Source organism: Rhineura floridana, chromosome 5, assembly GCF_030035675.1.
Source record: "Rhineura floridana isolate rRhiFlo1 chromosome 5, rRhiFlo1.hap2, whole genome shotgun sequence".
In the NCBI taxonomy this organism is placed as follows: domain Eukaryota; kingdom Metazoa; phylum Chordata; class Lepidosauria; order Squamata; family Rhineuridae; genus Rhineura; species Rhineura floridana.
In genome coordinates, this window is record NC_084484.1 from 115992467 (window position 1) to 116012782 (window position 20316).

Here is a 20316-nt window from a genome sequence, read left to right on the forward strand (position 1 = left end):
GAAATCTAAACACGTTGCACAGAGGATTTACAAGTCATAGTTTTGAAACCAATATAGTTCACAGATCACTGGAAACCCTAAGTGTTCATTTAACCTTTAGCCTTAGCGTCATGGAAACCTGTAGTAGTCTTTCACCCATAATGCCCTTGAAAATGAAGATTCCTTCTGGCCAGGAGACTTTCAATTACTGTATTGATCAGTTGCATTTAAAGGATTATGATCTACTCATTTAGACAGTAAAAACTAATTCGATTTCAAAGACACTGTTTTTAAAAAATAGGCATTTAAATATTAACTTACCTTTATAAATAACTAAAAATAAGTAGTTATCCTTAGAAATCTAACATAGACTCTTTTTGAAGATAAATCTGTAGCTGCTGTTCACCTACATAACCCATGGTGGCTTAGGCTTTTCCATATTCACCATAATAGATTTGCTCCAGGTATCCTGATAGGGGACAATGTAAACCAGTTCTATAAATTCTTCCTTAAAATGGCTGTAATGGATGTTTAAAAAGGGTGGTGGTGTATGCAGTTATCTCCTTCCATTGACAGAAGGCTCTTTGATCAAGTAGAAACTTCTGGTAGTAGAAAGGGGAGGGAAGGCAATTTTCACTCATTTCCTCATCCCCTTTGCAGCCCCTTGGACCCTTCCCCCCAAAAAAACAATCTGCTCAAGAGGGCTGGGACAGTAGTTGGTACATGGGACTGCAGCAAAACGGAATTTTTTGGGGGGAGGGGGAATCGCCTTCCCCTTTCCGGATCATGGAAGCCTCTGCCGGATCAAAGAACCTTTCTTCAGCAGAGGGAAACAACTGGATACAATCCAAAATAAATACATCAATTATTAGGTTTGATTTGTAACTCATTTTTGGTTGTTTTACTTACAGTAATATCTCAGTTAATGAAGTACATGCATTCCTGGACATTTTACTTCTTTAACAGAAACTTTGGTACCAAAAGTAGGAATAAAATTGTAAGAATAGGAATACATTCCTACATCACAAAAAAGAAGAGCAATTCAACATATTTCAGCAAACTTTTTATTCAGAACTAACAATATGCATATCGGAAATGAAACAACCAGTTCAGATAAGCCTTGCATACAGACCACTTGAAGGCCTATTCCAAAACCCATCCAGGGATGTCTGCCTTGCCTTTTTCTTTTATCATGTAGCAACTTGCTATAGTGATCTAAAACTTTGAGCACAATTCTCCTCCCCATACACGAGGGGCAGCCACCACCAACACCCTGTGATTGGTCTCTGTCTGACATCCTCTCCTACACTCCAGGGTACCCGAAGCACTGATTACTGTGGAGGTGCCTGCGCCACCTGGCAAGGAGTGCCATTTCAGCCATACGTGTGAGAGCTGCCTGCAGCAGTTGCAATAGACAAGGAGCCACATTCTGACTATGTCAGAGTGTGCGGCCCCCCATGCCCCCATACCCAAAAATGATTTTGTAAAAAGGAGCTTCTTTCCTTTAGGATTTGTTAACTGAGGCATTACAGTACTTGGATAAATTTCAAGTAAAATACTTCCTAGTACCTTATCCCTATCAATAATGTCTAAGAAAAATTTTAATATTACTATTAATATCATTTAAGCTAAACATAGTAGCTTAATAGTGTGTTTTGTGGATGAATGGATAGGTAACCTGCAATTATGAGGACCATGCATGCTAGGATTTTCTATAGCAGACAATAGCTATTTGCTAATATGAGAGTACTACGCAAGTTGCTATGGTGGAGCAGGAGGAATACCAAGACTGGGCTAAGACACGTTGCTACCTAAGACAAAACACAAGATGACCCTTTCTCCTCTCCCCAACTCCATATACAGAAGCTGACTGGACTGGGAGACAGCTGAATCTTACTTCAATGCTGGTGACATGATGGCATCCTCCACAGCACCTGGAGGCTAATCTAGGGGCAGATAACAGGCTTTGGGTATAAGAAACTCTGATCTCCAGCAGAGGTGAACGGTCAGGGGGCTCAAGAGCAAATGGCATGGAAAGCATTTGCTTCTGCTTTCTTCAGCCATCTCGTGCCTGAGGCAATTGCCTCACCATGGTAGGGGAAGCCCTGAGATACGCAGATATATTTCAGGAAGAGGCATTTTGATTTATTTTAGAACTGTTCTATGTCACCTGTCCTAAATCTGACTCAGAAATTCATTTAATTTTGTTACACTCTGTGCTAATTTACATCCTGCTGCTGTAGGCTAAGCTTTTATAATCTTGACAATAGGCACAGTTATAGTAACACCAAGAAGCAATATAATTTCATTTATATGATGCAATGTTTGACATTTTAGTTATGTAGGAAGCAAAAGGTATACTCTCCTGCTTAACAGATGGCACTGGGAATAAATATACTCTGTGGGGAAATATACCACGTTTAAGAAACACAACCCTAAATCCCCTTTGGGCTCACAGAACTAGTTCCATCATTGTTTAGATTGAGACTTTTGGTTTGGATCGAAGGAAACTGCACAAGCAAAGTTCTTATCTGAGATGGAAAACAGCCCTTCCATGCAGTCAAGAATTACATATGCATTATGTCAGTGGGAATTAATATTAACATTTTCTGAAAGCAGCTTGATTTCTCCCCCCCCAAAAATTTTTTATCCTAGTTTTCCTCCAGGAATATCAGTGGGTCATTGAGTGGTGGTGTTTTTTCATGGTTAGCTGTTCCTATATATAGGTATTACTACTAAAGTTCACTCTTTAGAAAACATTTTTCAGGATGTTGGAATCTGTACTTTGACACAAACACGACATCATAAACATGATTTTTAGTAATACAAGATGTGTAGTAGTGTTTTTATTATTTTATTTTTATTCAGTTTTAACAGATAGGCCTCCACCCATCATTCTTCAAGGACCTGTAAACCAGACACTGGCAATAGATGGAACAGCTTTGCTGAAGTGCAAGGCTACTGGTGACCCAATGCCTGTTATCAGCTGGTTAAAAGAAGGATTCACTTTCCTGGGCAGAGATCCAAGGACATCTATACAGGATCAAGGAACCTTGCAAATTAAACCGTTACGAGTGAGTGTGATATGTATACCATGTTTACTATCCTGAAATCTGGAGACTTGGTTAATTGAAGACCTTTTAATTATTTATTGAATGTAATTCAGGTACTCACAAAATGTTTTGTGGATAGTGGCTGCAAAATTTGCAAAATTTGTAAATAATCAAATTTGCATATTTCTCCTTCACTCCGCAACTGAAAATGCTTCCCTTCATTACAGAAACCTGAAATGATTTTTCTGATAAGTTCTGGATTATTGCCTAATGCTAGAATTGCACGAGTCACTTAATGCCAAACTGTTTGACAGAAGCAGACTGCAATTCTAACCTCTGGCTTGTAGCGGCATGGCTTGATGCATCAGCACAGCTAGTGTGTTATCCACAGCTCTCATGCCCGTGCCACCCAGTACAGAAGGGCCCCCCAGAAAAAATGTCCCTTCACTGAGCTATCTTCCAGGCTGTCATGTGATGGCAGCAAGGTCAGTCCCACCCTGAATTCCCCATTTTGGGGTTTTCTGTTGGGTATTGCTGCTGATAGCAAATGGTAGCTTTCACCCACCTGTCGTTTGGGCAAGTGCATTGGGGCACTCCTCACCAGCAGCATTTCCCTGCTAAGAGCCTTCCTCACCACTGGAGCAGACAGAGCCAAGCATAGTTGAGCAGAAGATACCTCTAATCTATTCAAATCCCCTTCAACATAACAAACTGGAAATTTGCATTGCTCTTTAAAGGCAATATTCAATGCTAGTCCTATTCAGAGTAGTCCCATTGAAGTCAATAGACATGACTAACTTAGGTTCATGAATTTCAATGGCTCTACTCTGAGTAGGACTAGTCTTGGTACAACCCATTGAATATAACCATAAGTCTGGCTTAATTTACTTTTGCTATACAAATGGAAATTTTATTATTATTATTATTATTATTATTATTATTATTATTTGATTTATATCCCGCCCTTCTTCCCAGCAGTAGCCCAGGGCTGCATAAAATAAGCTACTAGTGCCTACACAATACTCTTATCATAAACCAGGAGTTGTGCAGTGACATCAATAATGTCCTCAGACATATTTCTAAGGAAAAAATGTTTATTTGACTAATATATATTTCTACTTTAATTTAATTTAATTAGCAAGTTGGTTCATAACATGATCATCACATTTTGCACCAGCTGCATCTTCCGAACCAATCTTAAAGGCAGTCTTTGGTTCCTTTGTCCATATCCTCTGGCCACAGTAGCTGAAACGGGTCCCATAAAACTAGATCAGTTGGTGCATTAGACTCTTATTAGACTCTTGCTCCAACAATGGCATTCAAGTTGTCACAGACCAAGCAATTTTATCCACAAAATGTCTAGCAAATCTGTCACAAATTTGTCACTGCAGGGTTCCAGAATCCCATTTGCTAAGGTAGATGCTAACAACCCTCATATGTAGCAACGCAGGCAGCGAAGTAAGCTTTTTTTGCTACTCTCATCTCCATGCAATAGACAAAGTTATGCATTCTAATGTTTGTTTGGTTGGCTTCACTTAACATTTTATTACACTGAAGCCCTAGTTGTCATCCCACCTGCTCTATTGCCTGGATTTGGCTCTGTAGCACAAGAGGAGGTGTGCAAGGACAAATGTGTTAATGGCCCAGAGTATCTTGCCATTTCAGAAACCAAGGCCTCAACAGGATTGACAGCTGTATTTGCGGGAAATCCTCAGAGCAGTCAGGAATCCCTTGGATTTCATAACATTAGCAATTCTTTGCCACTATTGGTTGCCTAGTTAAGATTAACCATTTGTTATGCTAAAATTAACACACTGCAGTTTCAGATCCTGGTCAAATGTGAACCTTGGTTTACCATAACCATAATTAATGTAGATGCTCCAAAGTTGCTTAACCATGGTTACAATGTAAGGAAAGAGAATGTGTATGAGGGAGAGGAGGGACTATAGGGAGAGTATTCATTATCTTGCCTAACTTTTATTTGTTAACTAGGGTTAAAAGTAAACTAGTGTCATGTCTGTACCAGCCATTGAAAGGAAGGTGTGGACAAATTCTTTGTTTCTACCTACTGCTCAGCAAATTCAGGACAAAATTTTCATCCTATTAAAATACAATGCTATAGAAAAGATAACATTAGTTTTATCGTACAGTGGAAGATATAATTATGTTTAAGGCTATCCTTCCACATGAAGCATTAACAATATAATTTCTGTGGTTGGTAATTGTTGTATTGCTAGTGGCAAATAATTTATATAGAATGTATATACTTAGAGATATACACAAATAGATGTCTATAAAACTCAGAAAGCTAAGTGTAGTCATTGCATGCATAGTTACAATTTTAGTGCAAGTCCTGTTTAGTTGTGTCAGCAGTAGTGCTAACACTTAATTTTATTATCACTCCTTCCTCCCCTCCCCACCTCATATATAGGCAGCTTTAGTGTACAAAAAATTAAAGGCTATTTTGTTTCCTGCCACTATCTCATCAGTGCTCGTAAATGAATTGTTAACCTCTTTGGAACAAAATGGAATTTATTTTTTAAAAATGCTAGCTTTCCTTGAGTAAACAATTTATCCTCCCTCTCAAGGCTAAAGGCAGGTTTGGGCCATGAAGGTTAATGCGTTTTTACTGTAGAGCTTGATTAAAGAATGCGCTTGGATAGTCAAGATTCCCCAGTAGTTTTAGAAAGCAGCAATTAAAGGTGGGAGCTCAGTGATTTCAGACAAACTTTCAGAGCATTGATGATGTGCTTCTGGCGAGAATCCACATGCCAGAAGCTTGTGGGATACCAGTCTGCATCCAGCTATAGAAATGGCCATGCAGGTCTATTATTCGCTTTGCTGGAGCCACCTGATCTATATAACAGATTAAAATAACATTTTTTTTAAAAGTTCCTATTTAAGAATGGAAGAGTATATCACAAAAGTGTAAATAGATTTAACATTTATGTTCAGTCTGGGGAGAAAAACCCAGAAAAACCATGGATCATGACATATTAATTAAACAAGTGTGGAGATATTTGTGAATTTTATCACAAGCCTTAATTTCTTCCCTTTACCACCTGTCAATAAAAAAAATACATTACAAAATTACAAAAATTGTGCCATTTCAAGTGCACCCCAAGAAGCCCAGGCAACTACAGTACCTGGTAGAAGTTATTAAGCATGCACCATTTTTAAAAACAAACAAAAGCACCATGCCTTTTGTCTTATAAAACAATATAGTTACACATGTCATCAGGATCAACAATAACTCACAATGTAACATAAAGTACAAAAACTATAAAGTGTGTGAAGTCTAAATAAAGTCTTTTAAACATTACAAAAATTGTGCCATTAACATACATATAACAGTTGTACAACAGTAGCAGTGCAATGATCATGAGCTGGTAATTACCAGTAATACCAACAACAACAAATCTTACAGCACAGTCATTGCATTCCACAATTGCATGCATAGGACAGACAAAATTGCATGAAATACATCATTGTCGCACTTTCTTGCATTGGCTACCTATTGATCATGCGTTTGAAAGTGCATGTTGAGGATTTCTGGTCACAGCAGTTCACTCCACCTGAGAATGATTTCAGGCTTGGAAATCTGGTCTGAGATTGCTGTGTTATGCATGAAGAAAGGACAACTGCTGTCCTTTTCTTTGGGATGTAGCTTACTAGTGTGAAACCTTACTGAAAATTAGCAGTGCTGCTATTGGCACTGCTGAATTTGTGGGCAAGGATTTCTGGGGGAATTTCTAGACTGTTCATTTTTCATGAGACAGCCAGTTAGGATTTTCTTAGTCAGTAGCACTCTGGTGAAAAAGTTATCAGTTGTTATGTTCCATCCAGAACCCTGGAAAAACCTGTAAGCATCTTGTTCGGTTATCAGTCACCGTCTATCCTAGATTTTGAGCTGTTGAGGCACTTCCTTCCTTCCTCACATACATGTCTGCATCATAAACATATTATGTTTTGGAATCACAACACAGAGAAGTTTATGCCATACTTAGCAGGTTTGGATAGCATATACTACTTCATTGAACATTTTCCTTTGAAATCATTCATCAGTTGTAATATTCTCATATAGAACAAACTGTGGAAGAGTTTTCATAAACATTTCCCACAGATCATGCACAGGGACAAGCTTGTCACTCATATTGGTAATTAAGTGCTGAAGTTGGCCATCAAATCTGAAGAATTATCGATTATTGAAGGAGACCTGTGACGTTGTAAGGGCATGCTGACGTCAACCCTGAGCAACACATTTTGTAAGGGCCTTTTCCTGAAGAGGTAAAGACAGACATCTAAAAGTCCTTGACTGAGCAATGCCATAAAGTGTGAGCATCTGTAGATAAGAGAATACTGATTGTTTGCAAAAATTTCCGGGTACAGTTGAGGTCACAGTGACCCCAAAAGTCAGGTTAGTATTTTTTGATAAAATAACAGCTAGGGAGAAAAATAAAGTTTTGCTGGATTACAAGGAAGGTTCTAACTAGGAAAAAATGTTTAAATAATTCAGGTTATAAAGTGGCTTTGTAAACCCATGAGATGCTATTGCCTCGTGATACCATTTGTGGTGATTAAGGGGTGATTTGTCTGTTATGAGAGTAGTCAAATACTACTTTTCCACCCTCAATGCTCCTTTCTGACCAAATGGACAGAACAAATCCTAGACTTAGCATCTCTACACATAACTTTAAATAGCATTTTGTGGGGTCACTTTGACCCCTGCACCTTATGTGCATGGTTTTTCAGTTTTCTCATTCATTCCAATGGGGGTAGAAATGACACCAAAGCCATTGTACAAACACCAATTCTGTACTGGATAAAGCAGATGAGGCGCTGAAATACACCATAGCAAATACATATCTTATCAGTGGAGTTGTGGAAGACTGGCACAAATGTTTGATGGTTTTTTCAGTGCTAGGGTGCACTTGATCTCATCCTGTCAACAGAGGGTTACGTAAGTTAGATAAGGAGACACGGCAGGAAACAGCCATAACTTTGTAGTGTAAGCATGCAACCTCCTTGAAACAGTTACACACACACACACACACACACACACCTTTTCTCCTAGAAGGACCCCAGGGTGCCAACTAAAAAGACTAAAAACCACTGTAAAACATCTTAAAAACAAAAGACTTTGGAAAATTGGAAATGGACTGCCTTCAATTCCGACTTAGGGTTTTCATGGTAAGCAGTATTCAGAGGGGGTTTACCATTGCCTTCCTCTGAGGCTAAGAGTCAGTGACTGGCCCAAGGTCACCCAGTGAGTTTCATGGCTGTGTGGGGATTCGTAGTCCAACACCTTAACCATTACACCACACTGGCTCTTTAGACTTTAAAATATATTAAAACAAAACATTCTTAAAAACCTATTAAAACAGAGCATTTTAAAGCATTTAAAAAAAAAAAACTTTTAAAGCATCTAAAAAAGTAATTCCAACACAGACTGGGTTATGGTCTCTACATAAAAGGCTTGTTGAAAGAGGAAGGTCTTCAGGAGGCACTGAAAAGATAACACAGATGGTGTCTGTCTAATATTTAAGATGAGGGAATTCCAAAGGGTAGGTGCCACTACACTAAAGGTCCGTTTCCTATGTTGTGTGGAACCGATCTCCTGATAAGATGGTATCTGCAGGAGACCCTCACCTGCAGAGCACAGCACAGCAATCAACTGGGTATATAAGAGATAAGACAATCTTTCACGTATCCTGGTCCCAAACTGCATAGGCCTTTGTACACCAAAACCAGAACTTTGAACTTGGCCTTGTAGCTAACGGGCAGCCAGTGCAATTCTTGCAGCAGCGAGGTAACATGTTGGCGATACCTGCCCCAGCAAGCAGTTGCGCCACCGCATTTTGCACCAGCTGCACCGTCTAGACCAACCTCAAGGGCAGCCCCACACAGAGCACATTACAGTCATCCAACCTGGAGGTTACCAGTGCATCGACAACAGTGGCCAGGCTATCCCGGTTCAGAAATGGGCGAAGCTGGTAAAAGGCACACTTAACCACTGAGGATCCAAGAGCACCCACCGACTACAAACCTGCTCTTTCAGAGGGTGTATGACTCCATCCAAAACAGGCAATCGACCAATTATCCACACTGAAGAACCACCAACCCACAGTGCCTCTGTCTTGCTAGATTCAGACTCAGTTTATTGGCCCTCATCCAGCCCACCACTGAGTCCAGGCACTGGTCCAGGGCTTGCACGGCCTCTCCTGATTCAGATGTTACAGAGAAATAGAGCTGGGTATCATCAACGTACTGTTGACATTTCACTCCAAATCTCCTGATGACCACTCCCAAGAGCTTCATATAGATGTTAATCAGCATTGGAGACAAGATGGTACTCTGCGGCTTCCCACAGCACAACTGCTAGGGGGCTGAAAGACAATTGCCCAATGCTATTCTCTGAAAACAACCCTGGAGGTGTAAAACAGTGCCTCCGATACACATCTCACCAAGTCAGCTCAAAAAGATACTATGGTCAACATTGAAAATATAACCTTCTTGTTTCATATTGGATATCTACTCAAAACCATTTACTGGGCTTTCAAATATTTGCTGAGGAGACTTTTATCACATATCACCTGGTCAAAAAAATCTAGGGGAGCAAATAAGTAATTAAAAACCACTTGACCATGTAGACATGCAAGCACCTCAGATAACTGACTTGCTGTATTGTGGAATGCCACTGTGATAACATACTAGTTTGTATAAATGGTCATTCTGTTACTACAAGTTGCTAAAAACTAAACATCGGCATGTAAATATAAGCCTATAGAAAAATCTTGTGTGCCATATCCCAGGCAGGGAGGCAAACTGTTTTTTAGTTTGCTTTGGTTTGGTTCAAATTCAAAAAATAAAACATTGTTAATGTTGAGTTTATGTTAAGATTTTACTCTCTTGCTGCCATGGAAGGCAAATGCGATCTTTTGCTTCAACCAGCTTAGGAACAAATGAAGCTCTATACGGCCTAGGTCCAGGCTATTTGTCAGACCGTATCTCCCCATATGAGCCTGCCCGGGACCTGAGGTCTTCAGGAGAGGCCCTTCTCTCAGTCCCAACACCTTCGCAAGCGCGATTGGTGGGGACATGAGATAGGACCTTCTCAGTGGCTGCTCCCAGGTTCTGGAACTCTCTTCCTAGGGAAGCACGAATGGCCCCTTCCTTGCTATCCTTCCGTCGGCAGGCAAAGACTTTTTTATTCCGACAGGCTTTTGGAGAAGAAGATGTTTAAGATTGGGCCTCATAAGGTCTGTTGTATTGTTCTATGGTCCTATTCTTACTGTTTTAAATTGTTTTAATATCTTAAGTGTATGTTTCATGGTTTTAATGTTACGAATAGTTTAATTCTATTTTAATTGTATATTTTTGTATGTTTTTTACCTATGTGTAGTTTTTATTTGTAAGCCGCCCTGAGTTCCAGTTTTGGAAAAAGGACGGGGTAAAAATAAAGACTCATTCATTCATTCATTCATTTCTTGTGCAATTGGCAACACTCTATTTTATGTCAAAGGTGGCTAGCCTTCGTTATGGCTGAAAGCCACTTTCTCCATGGTCAAACCTTCAGAGGCCACATGTCAAAGTGGGTGTGGCCAAAATGCATAAATAGGTGTGGCCATTTTAAAAAGATACATTTTCAGAGGCTTGGAGGAGGTCACAAAGACCTTTTGGCATCATGGCATCGCAGTGGTGGGATCCATAAGAGCAATCAAAACCATTTTTAAAATTGTTTTTAATTTAATTAATAAAAAATGGAATTTTTGAAGGCCTTGGGAGGGCACAAAATACCTCGTAGGAAGCCATATGTAACTCTAAATTTTGTTTGACTAATATTTGGTTTAGAGCCTATAATGAGCAAGGAAGCTACAGAAATGTTTTCAATGGGTTACATAGCATGCATGCACACACAGTCTTTTTTCCAAAATCAATAAACCATTGTGACATTAAACCCATCCCAAGCTCAACTTCTAGAATATGTAGGATTCTGCACACAGAGCATATAATTTTCTTTTCTTATTATGAGTGTCAGCATCCCACCCGATGTGTTTGTTTCTAGACTGAAATGCATGGTGGAGTGTTTATTGATCTTATGACTAGTATATACATTACCCTAATCTATATAAGCTAATGTTTTTTTCTGGGGGGGAATGAGGTGAATAATGGATAAGAAGAATGGAAGGAGACCAAATAAACATACAGAGTTCTATATTTTCCCATTAGTGCCAAATTTTATAAGTATATGTAATTTTCTTTCCTGAAAAGTCTAAACATTTCAGAGATACCAAACTACTTATGTTGTTGTTGTTATATGTCTTCAAGACGATTACAACTTAAGGCGACCCTATGAATTGGTGACCTCCAAAAGCATCTGTCATGAACCACCCTGTTCAGATCTTGTAAGTTCAGGTCTGTGGCTTCCTTTATGGAATCAATCCATCTCTTGTTTGGCTTTCCTCTTTTTCTACTCCCTTCTGTTTTTCCCAGAATTATGGTCTTTTCTAGTGAATCATGTCTTCTCATGATGCGTCCAAAGTATGATAACCTCAGTTTCATCATTTTAGCTTCTAGTGACAGTTCTTGTTTAATTTGTTCTAACATCCAATTATTTGTCTTTTTCGCAGTCCATGGTATGCGCAAGCTGTCCTCCAGCACGACATTTCAAATGAGTTTCTTGATTATTGTCTCCATTTTGGTTAATGACTGTGCCAAGGTATTGATAGTCCTTGACAAGTTGAATGTCCTCATTGTCAACTTTAAAGTTACACAAATCTTCTGTTGTCATTACTTTAGTCTTCATGACGTTCAGCTGCAGTCCTGCTTTTGTGCTTTCCTCTTTAACTTTTATCAGCATTCGTTTCAAATCATTACTGGTTTCTGCTAGTATTATGGTATCGTCTGCATATCTTAAATTATTGATATTTCTCCCTCCAATTTCCACACCTCCTTCATCTTGGTCCAATCCCGCTTTCCATATGATATATTCTGTGTATAGATTAAACAAATAAGGTGATAAAATACACCATCTCACAGTCCTGATTGGGATCCAATCATTTTCTCCATATTCTGTCCTTACAGTAGCCTCATTTTAAATCATTACAGTAGGGCCCTGCTTTTTGGCGTTCCACTAATATGGCGGCGCCAGCGGGGTGATCAGCTGTAGTGCGGGGAGCTCTAGCTCACAGCGATCAGCTGTAGCGCATGAGCTCCCTGAGCTACAGCTGATCGCGCACTACAGCTGATTCCTATCGGCTATGTTCTGCGTATAGATTAAATAAAAAGGGTGATAAAATACACCCCTGTCTCAGACCAATTCCAATGAGGAACCAATCGGTTTCTCCATATTCTGTCCTTACAGTAGCCTCTTGTCCAGAGTATAGGTTACGCATCAGGACAATCAGATGCTGTGGCACCCCCATTTCTTTTAAAGCATTCCATAGTTTTTCATGATCTACACAGTCAAAGGCTTCGCTGTAATCTATAAAGCACAGGGTGATTTTCTTCTGAAATTCCTTGGTCTGTTCCATTCAACATATGTTTGCGATATGATCTCTGGTGCCTCTTCCCTTTCTAAATCCAGCTTGGACATCTGGCATTTCTTGTTCCTTATATGGTAAGAGCCTTTGTTGTAGAATCTTGAGCATTACTTTACTTGCTTGGGATATTAAGGCGATAGTTCGATAATTACTGCATTCCCTGAGATCCTTTCTTTGGAATTGGTATGTATATGGAAAGCTTCCAGTCTGTGGGCCATTGTTTCGTTTTCCATATTTCTTGACAGATTTTTGTCCTCATATGCAAAGATGTATCACTGAACACTAAAGTCAGGATCATTCAGACCATTGTATTGTTGGGCTGGTGACCAGTAGGCATTACTGTCTCTAGTAGTTTTCCATGAAGCCTGCAAGTGTGAAGACGTAACTGTGGTTAAGGGGGAGTTATGTCTATGATCTGTCTGGGAACGAACTGCCAGGGTCGTTGCTATGGTAGCCATCTGATAACGACTGGGAAAGTTCTAACAGAGACTATGTGTTGTGTTCTTCTGAATTATGCCTCTGAGCTGAGAGGCTGTCTTTTGTGTTCATCTATGGAGAGAGATGTACCAGAAGGGGGGGGTGACTGAAGAATCTCTACATGTATTTACTCTTAAGCCTCTGGCCTTAATGTCTTAATAAAGACTCTTAACATGCTCTGAAGACGTTTTCTTGCTCAACTTAATTCCAACGTAATGTATGCTGTTTCACACAACAACACACAAGCCAACAGGTATTCCCAATCTCTATGTATGGGTGTGAAAGTTGGACAGTGAAAAAAGCGGGTAAGAGAAAAATCAACTCATTTGAAATGTGGTGTTGGAGGAGAGCTTTGCAGATACCATGGACTGCAAAAAAGACAAATAATTGGGTGTTAGAACAAATTAAAGGAGAACTATCACTAGAAGCCAAAATGATGAAACTCAGGTTATCCTACTTTGGACACATCATGAGAAGACCTGATTCATTAGAAAAGATGATAATGCTGGGGAAAACGGAAGGGAGTAGAAAAAGAAGAAGGCCAAACAAGAGATGGATTGATACCATAAAGGAAGCCACAGACCTGAACTTACAAGATCTGAACAGGGTGGTTCATGACAGATGGTGTTGGAGGTCACTGATTCATAGGGTCGCCATAAGTCATAGTCGACTTGGAGGCACATAACAACAACAATGGAAATTAAATTGGATAGAATCCTGGCATAAGGAAGGTATGGGATAATTGTGTACACTGGCAGAAGTATAAGATCTGAGTTGAAAATTAAATCTTTTTGGTTACCACTGTGGCTGTACTAGTACTGTAGTCTGACCTAAGTCTCTGGTACACTGTAACAGTGATTGGTACCACTGACGAAGTGGTAGCAGCTTTCATTCCAAACAGCATTTACATGCAGTGCAAAGGAGAGTCAGAGTGGCCTCAAATTTTGGGTTGTTTCATTTTGCTCCACTGTAAGATTATTTTAAAAAAGAAATTGTTTATTTGTTATTATTTATTTATTAAATTTATATCCTACCCTTCCTCCCAGAAGGAACCCAGGGCAGCAAACAAACAGTAAAGCACTAAAAACATCTATATAACATATTTTTTAAAAAAGAAATGAAGATAGCTGTTCACTTGTCAAGCTTGTTCAAATCAGTGTTGATTTTTTGAATACTGACACACATTTATTATTTTATAATGAAGGAATTTACAACAGCGGTGCACAGATTTAAAGGATTCAGCTGCTCATATCTTCTGCAAACATTGCCATATGAAATTACTCTCTCTCTAAAATTGTTACCCAAAACTAGTGACAATAATGACAGATACATAATAATTTACGGGGGAAACTTGAAAATGTATCAGATAGGATTGAGGAATCTTATTACAATTTACTAAAGGTAGAAGTTATTAAATTAGTGATTGTGAAATATTTGGTTCCATTCTGATTCAAAGTGTAGGCCATTCCCTCTTAGTCTGCAATGAGAAACTTTTAGAATAACTGAATGAACAGATTATGTAAAGGAGTTGACAAGAATCTCCTCAAACATTTCCATATGTTTAGATATCCGACACTGGCACCTACACTTGTGTTGCCACAAGTTCAAGTGGGGAAACATCTTGGAGTGCCGTGCTAGATGTGACAGGTAAGCCATACATAATTATTTTTGAAATAAAATGAAAATATTTTATGTGTGTACATCTGTGTTAAGATTGTGTGTGTTCCTGTGTTAAATTAGTATGTGTGTGATTTTGTGTGTATTAAGGTTTTTGTGTCCCTGTTTGTGTATGTGAAGGCCACAACACTAAAGACCCAATTACTATATTGTGTGGAATGGACCTCCTGATAATATGGTATCTGGAGGAAGCCCTCACCTGCAGATCACAGTGATCGATTGGGTATATAAAGATATTTTAGGCATCCTGGGCCAAGCTGTATAGAACTTTATACACAAGAACCAGCTGGAGAAATGCACCACAACATTTCTTGAAATGCAAATTTTGAATGGTAGCTGTGCTTTGATCCACATATTCATTTGGGAAATACAAACTAAGTATATTCTGAATAAATTGTGGAATGATCAAATTTCTCCCCCATCCCTGGAGCACACACATTATACTTTTCCTTTAGCTCATTCCAAATTGGGCTGTTGTACTAGCCCCATTCATAATTTGAGATTGCATATACAGTGAACATGCATAGAGGGAGAATGTCATGCTTTGTTCTTGCCCTACTCACATTCACTGAATACCTCAACAAAGCACTAGAATATGCAGCTGTATATGCAGAGGGCTCTGTCTACATGGGCAGGAACCCTACTATAATTGATTGCCACTTACATAGACAAAAGCTTCCCACCCATGCAGCTGTACATGCAGTTTTAAGCGTCCAGTGAATGTGCAGAGTCTGCCCCCCTTTTTGTAGGCACATTAGTTGAATACATGAGCTGAATGTCTGATGAATGTTACTGTGTATTTTAAATACGTTTTTAAAGTTTTGTTTTTACTTCTTTATTGAACATATTTTATTTTTAAAATGCAACCATTTGTTTCATACAGAATCTGGAGGAGCAACAGTTAGCAGAAAGTTTGATTTAAATGATCTCCCCGGGCCACCATCCAAGCCTCAGGTCATGGATGTCACTAAGAATAGTGTCACCTTATCTTGGCAGCCAGGCACCCCTGGAAACCTACCAACTAATGCATATATCATTGAGGCTTTTAGGTATGTTACAATCCATCTTCCTTGTATGTTGATACAATTATGGGCAACTGCAAGTTCGAACAAACTCATTTTGAAGCCTCTTTTTGATGTCAGAAAGTGAAGACATCAAACGTGAAAATTCCTTTGAAAAAAATTATTTATGAACCACCTGTTTGTGAGGAATATTTCAAAAACATACTTGATTGGTTGGATTTGTGGGAATATATTCTGAGTATGCTTTTATCTTGGAAGCAATGCAAACAGACAGCATTGTAATTCAAGCTGGGATTTTATCAATAATACTCAGTATCCTCAAAAGCAGATAGAATTCTTTATTGATAACCTTTTTATTGGGCTTGCGTACATTCATTGTCTAAATAATATAAAGCACGGAAAAATGCAATCTCTCTAACCTTCGTAACATTGCCCATTTTGACCCAGCAATAAACCACAGGGATATGTCTTCAGACTTTCAAAGTTGTCCTGTATTTAAGAGATATTTAGTAGCACAACAAAAGCATGGCACCTTAGTCTGTCACTACAGACTTCTGATTCAATACTTAAACACAGGAAAAGTAGTCAATGAATATTATTTTGCAATTGTGCTTTGGAACAGGTGTACTTTTGCATGCAAACTTTGTGCAGAGGGGGAACTAATTTTAACCATGTTTTATATTTTATTAAAATTCTTTTACCAGGTTTGTTCTTTTCAAAAAGGTGTTACCCCTTTCCCTCTCATTTCTGTTTTGAATGAATTTTTCTAATGGACCGTTAATGTATCAGCAAAGCAATCATTTGATGTGAGCTGTTTTTCTTTGGTTTTGTGCTCCTAGTTGATTGATACAGCTGAACTATTCAGAACTATTTAATAGTACTGCATTGCAACCTTTTTTCTCCCTTCAGTTATCTTTGGCAGCAGATTGAAACTCAACCTGAGCATTTTCTAACTTTGCATTGCTTTGATCTATAGTCTTCCAATATATTTTCATTGCAGTCAGTCGGTGAGCAATAGCTGGCAAACAGTTGCTAATCATGTAAAAACAACACCTTGCACTGTGAGAGGACTCCGTCCAAATACCATCTATCTTTTTATGGTGAGAGCTATCAACTCACAAGGATTGAGTGACCCCAGCACCATGTCAGACCCTGTGCGAACCCAAGGTAACTTCATTCTGTTTTTCAGGCAACACGTTTGCAGTGGTAGTAATATATAAAGTAGCTGTACTTTCTCTTTGTCACACTCTTCCAATATGCCTTCACACCCTAGCATGACAAAGAAATAGAACCCCAGACAGGACTATGCAAGTGGAACAGATGCAAATACAAAAAAAGATGGTGCAAGTAAATAGAAGGTTTTCAAAATGTAGGGAAGTCAGTAGTGAATTATCCCAGGGATCTGTATTAGGACTAGTATATGATCTGGATTCAGGGATGAGCAGTCAGGTAGTTAAATTTGCAGATGAAATTATTCAAGATGGTGAAATTCTAAGCAGACTATGAAGAACTACAGAGGACCTTACCAAATTGGGTAAATGGGTAATAAAATCACAAACATAATTTGATTGATTGATTGATTGGGTTTCTTCACTGCTTTTCAATTCAGCAATTACTAGAGTGGCATAATTTAGTGTAATTGTAAAATAAAGCATATTACTGCAATAATATAATAATAATCCATTTGTATATATGCTGATGGGATCTAAACCAGCCATGGCCATCCAAGAAATAGGGTTTTCATTAACATGAAAATGTTAATTTAGTGTGCAGTAGCAGTGAAAAAGGCAATTTTTGTGTTGGGCATTATTCAGAAAGGGAGCAAAAATGTATGTTGTGTGTGTTACATAAACAAACTGCTACCACAGTGAGAATATTGTGTGCAGTTCTGTTCATCCTATTTGAAAAATAATATTATAGGAGCATCTTCTCTATGTGGGACTAAGGTATTTGGAGCATTATAGTTTACATACACACAAAAACCAACTGCTATGGAGAAAACTCATAGAGGGTTTTAAAATGATGTATTGTGGGGCTTCATAACATGGCCCTGATCACCATCATCCAGTGAAACTGCTTGGCAGGAAATTTGGGACTCCCAGAAGGCAGTACCTATTCACACTACAATTAATATTTGCAATTTGCTACCACAAGATGTTGAGATGAGTGTTGGTTTATATGGCTTAAAGGGGGATTAAACAACTTTGTGTAGGATAGATGTACCCATCCTGGGCTATTAGCTGTGATGGTTAAATGGAACATCAGTGTTCAGAGGCATTATGGTGTCAGTGACGGGTTGTAGGAATGCGGATGGACTGAATTCTCTACCCCCACTTCCTTGTCCTTGCAGGCCAGAGTAATCATTAGGATAATGGGGCAATAGCCACATAATTTTCAGGGCCTTAATTTCACAGCTCAGCCATAAAATTCATTGGGTGATCTTGGAGCAGTCACTGTCTTGTAATCTTATCTCCCTTACAGGGTTGTTTCTGTTGTTCAGATTTAGTTTAGTTTATTCAATTTAATTATCACTTCATCCAACTGAAAGGAGTTCCAAAGCAATTTTCAGGAGAAATAAAATACAGAATTACACAATAAAATATCCATTAAAACAATACAAATTTGCTACAAATTTTCATCCAAAAATCACCTGAAACACAGAATATCCATACCCTCCCAACACAAAAACAAACACTAGAAACAGCTGTGATGTTTATGGAGGAAGAAAAACCCATGTGCGAAAGCCATCTTGGAGGAATAACATCATTCATTGTTTTGCCCTAACCAACTAAAGCCAGGAAATGAAAGGGGGGGGGACCCTGAAGAAATGATTGTAGTGAATTATTTATTATTTTCTCTTTGATTTGTATACATTTGTTAATTTTAGATAATTTGTTTGATTTCTTTGTTTTTCTTTGTGTTTTGTTTGTTTTGTAATGTACTACTTAGACCCTTCTCTTCTCTTCATCTGAGACTCAACATATCCCTAATGCAGGCTCGTGTCCTTGACATCCAATCCTTTCGTTATTGTAGTAGTAGCAGGAACAAGTGTCAGCATGAGGCTCTTAGGAGGGACAGTGGAGGGGGGGAAAACAGGGGAGGAGGGTTGGGAAAAGGATCTCTTTCCATCCAGTTGAATTTTGTAGACATTTCACCAAGACCAAAGCCAGCTGCTGGCTTCTGTCCCTTTGCCACACAGGACACTCTGGGGTGGAGATTGATGGAAGCAGTATGTATCTAAGCGTGGAGCATGCTCTTTTTTTTTCAGGGCTCCTACACCTTTGCAATAGGAAAGAGAAGCAGCATTGGGCCCAATTTTCACAATGTAAAAACTGAGCCCAATCCCATTCCTTTTTGTCTCTGCAGCAGTGGCCTGGAGAGCTATGGGTTCTCTCTCACTAACCACATATTGATGGGCTCATAACTCATAACTATAATAAAAAAGATATGTCAGTAAATAAATCTGCAAAACAAGGCAAGCACAAACCAAAGCAGCTATTTTTTGCTTCAGCCAGCCTCTGTGTCTTGGATACACTTCCATCCTAAGCTGTTCTTTACTTATCACAGAACCATATTGAAATGGTGCTTGCACTGTCAGATAACAAAACAGTCACTGTTAAGCTGGATATTCTGCAAGTCTGATGCTATTGGGAATTTCACATATGTTTTCCAGATTATAATTAAGTTATTTTTGACCAGTGTATTTGCTGTATGTTCAGTCTTAAAACTAAAAAAAAAAACCACATCAATTTAATTTCTGAACATTTTCTTCTTCCTATATTGATAATATACAGTATTATAAAGATTGTTCTGGTCTGACTCCAAAATAGAAAATTTCTGGTGCCTCCCTAGATTCAAGAATGCTTGAGTAGGACCTCCTCTATCCTCCACCTGCACTGGATGACTGCTGTTGATAACCTGTGAGCTTAAGTGAACTAATGTTCAACATACAAGGACTCCATGTAGATACAGAGGAAAGGAGAAAGCAAGAACCCTTGACCCTGTGCATTCACTGGCAAGGGAGCTGGCCTTGCCGGTATCCAGATGGCACCTGACGGGGACCAGATGGGACAGCAGTAATAGCGCCCTAAAGAGGAAATGTGATAAACTGCAGCAAATCAAGTTTTCTGAAATTAGTCAGAAGTTTTGACAGAACTTTAGAACAAATAGAAAAACTTGAGTGACCTCAGCCAGAGAGTGTTGGGAAGCTCGGAGGATATAGATACCCCTGTACCTCAAAGTACAACAGGTCTTAAGACAAACTTTAATCATGGCCTAGCCTTTTGCTGTTTTTCAAGAAGAGAGTAAAAGAGAACCTTTAGACAGAGAATTCATAGTCTTTGAGATGACAAATGGTAACTGGATGACAGAATATTGATATAGTACCATAAAATATGTGGCAGATGCAGATGTAGCCCTGGGATGGATATATGCCCACAACCATGAATTCATGAGAACAGATGTGTGTATTAAGAGCCAAAGAAGCAAAAGTGGCAGCTTGTTGGGAGCCATACCAGAGTGTCTGCCTGGTGTAACAAAGTATGGGTCAGTGGCTATATGAGACAC

At 38.9% G+C, this 20316-nt stretch overlaps 1 protein-coding gene across 13 annotated transcripts in view; it reads left to right on the plus strand.

The window, feature by feature from the left end:
* ROBO2 (roundabout guidance receptor 2) overlaps window positions 1–20316 on the plus strand; it is an 863595-nt gene that overhangs the window by 648111 nt on the left and 195168 nt on the right. For all 13 annotated transcript variants that reach the window (XM_061627931.1, XM_061627933.1, XM_061627938.1 and 10 more), the window contains 4 exons: window positions 2848–3053; window positions 14617–14698; window positions 15612–15777; window positions 16751–16917. In XM_061627931.1, the coding sequence (XP_061483915.1) occupies window positions 2848–3053; window positions 14617–14698; window positions 15612–15777; window positions 16751–16917 (621 nt within the window). The remainder of the gene's footprint in view (window positions 1–2847; window positions 3054–14616; window positions 14699–15611; window positions 15778–16750; window positions 16918–20316) is intronic.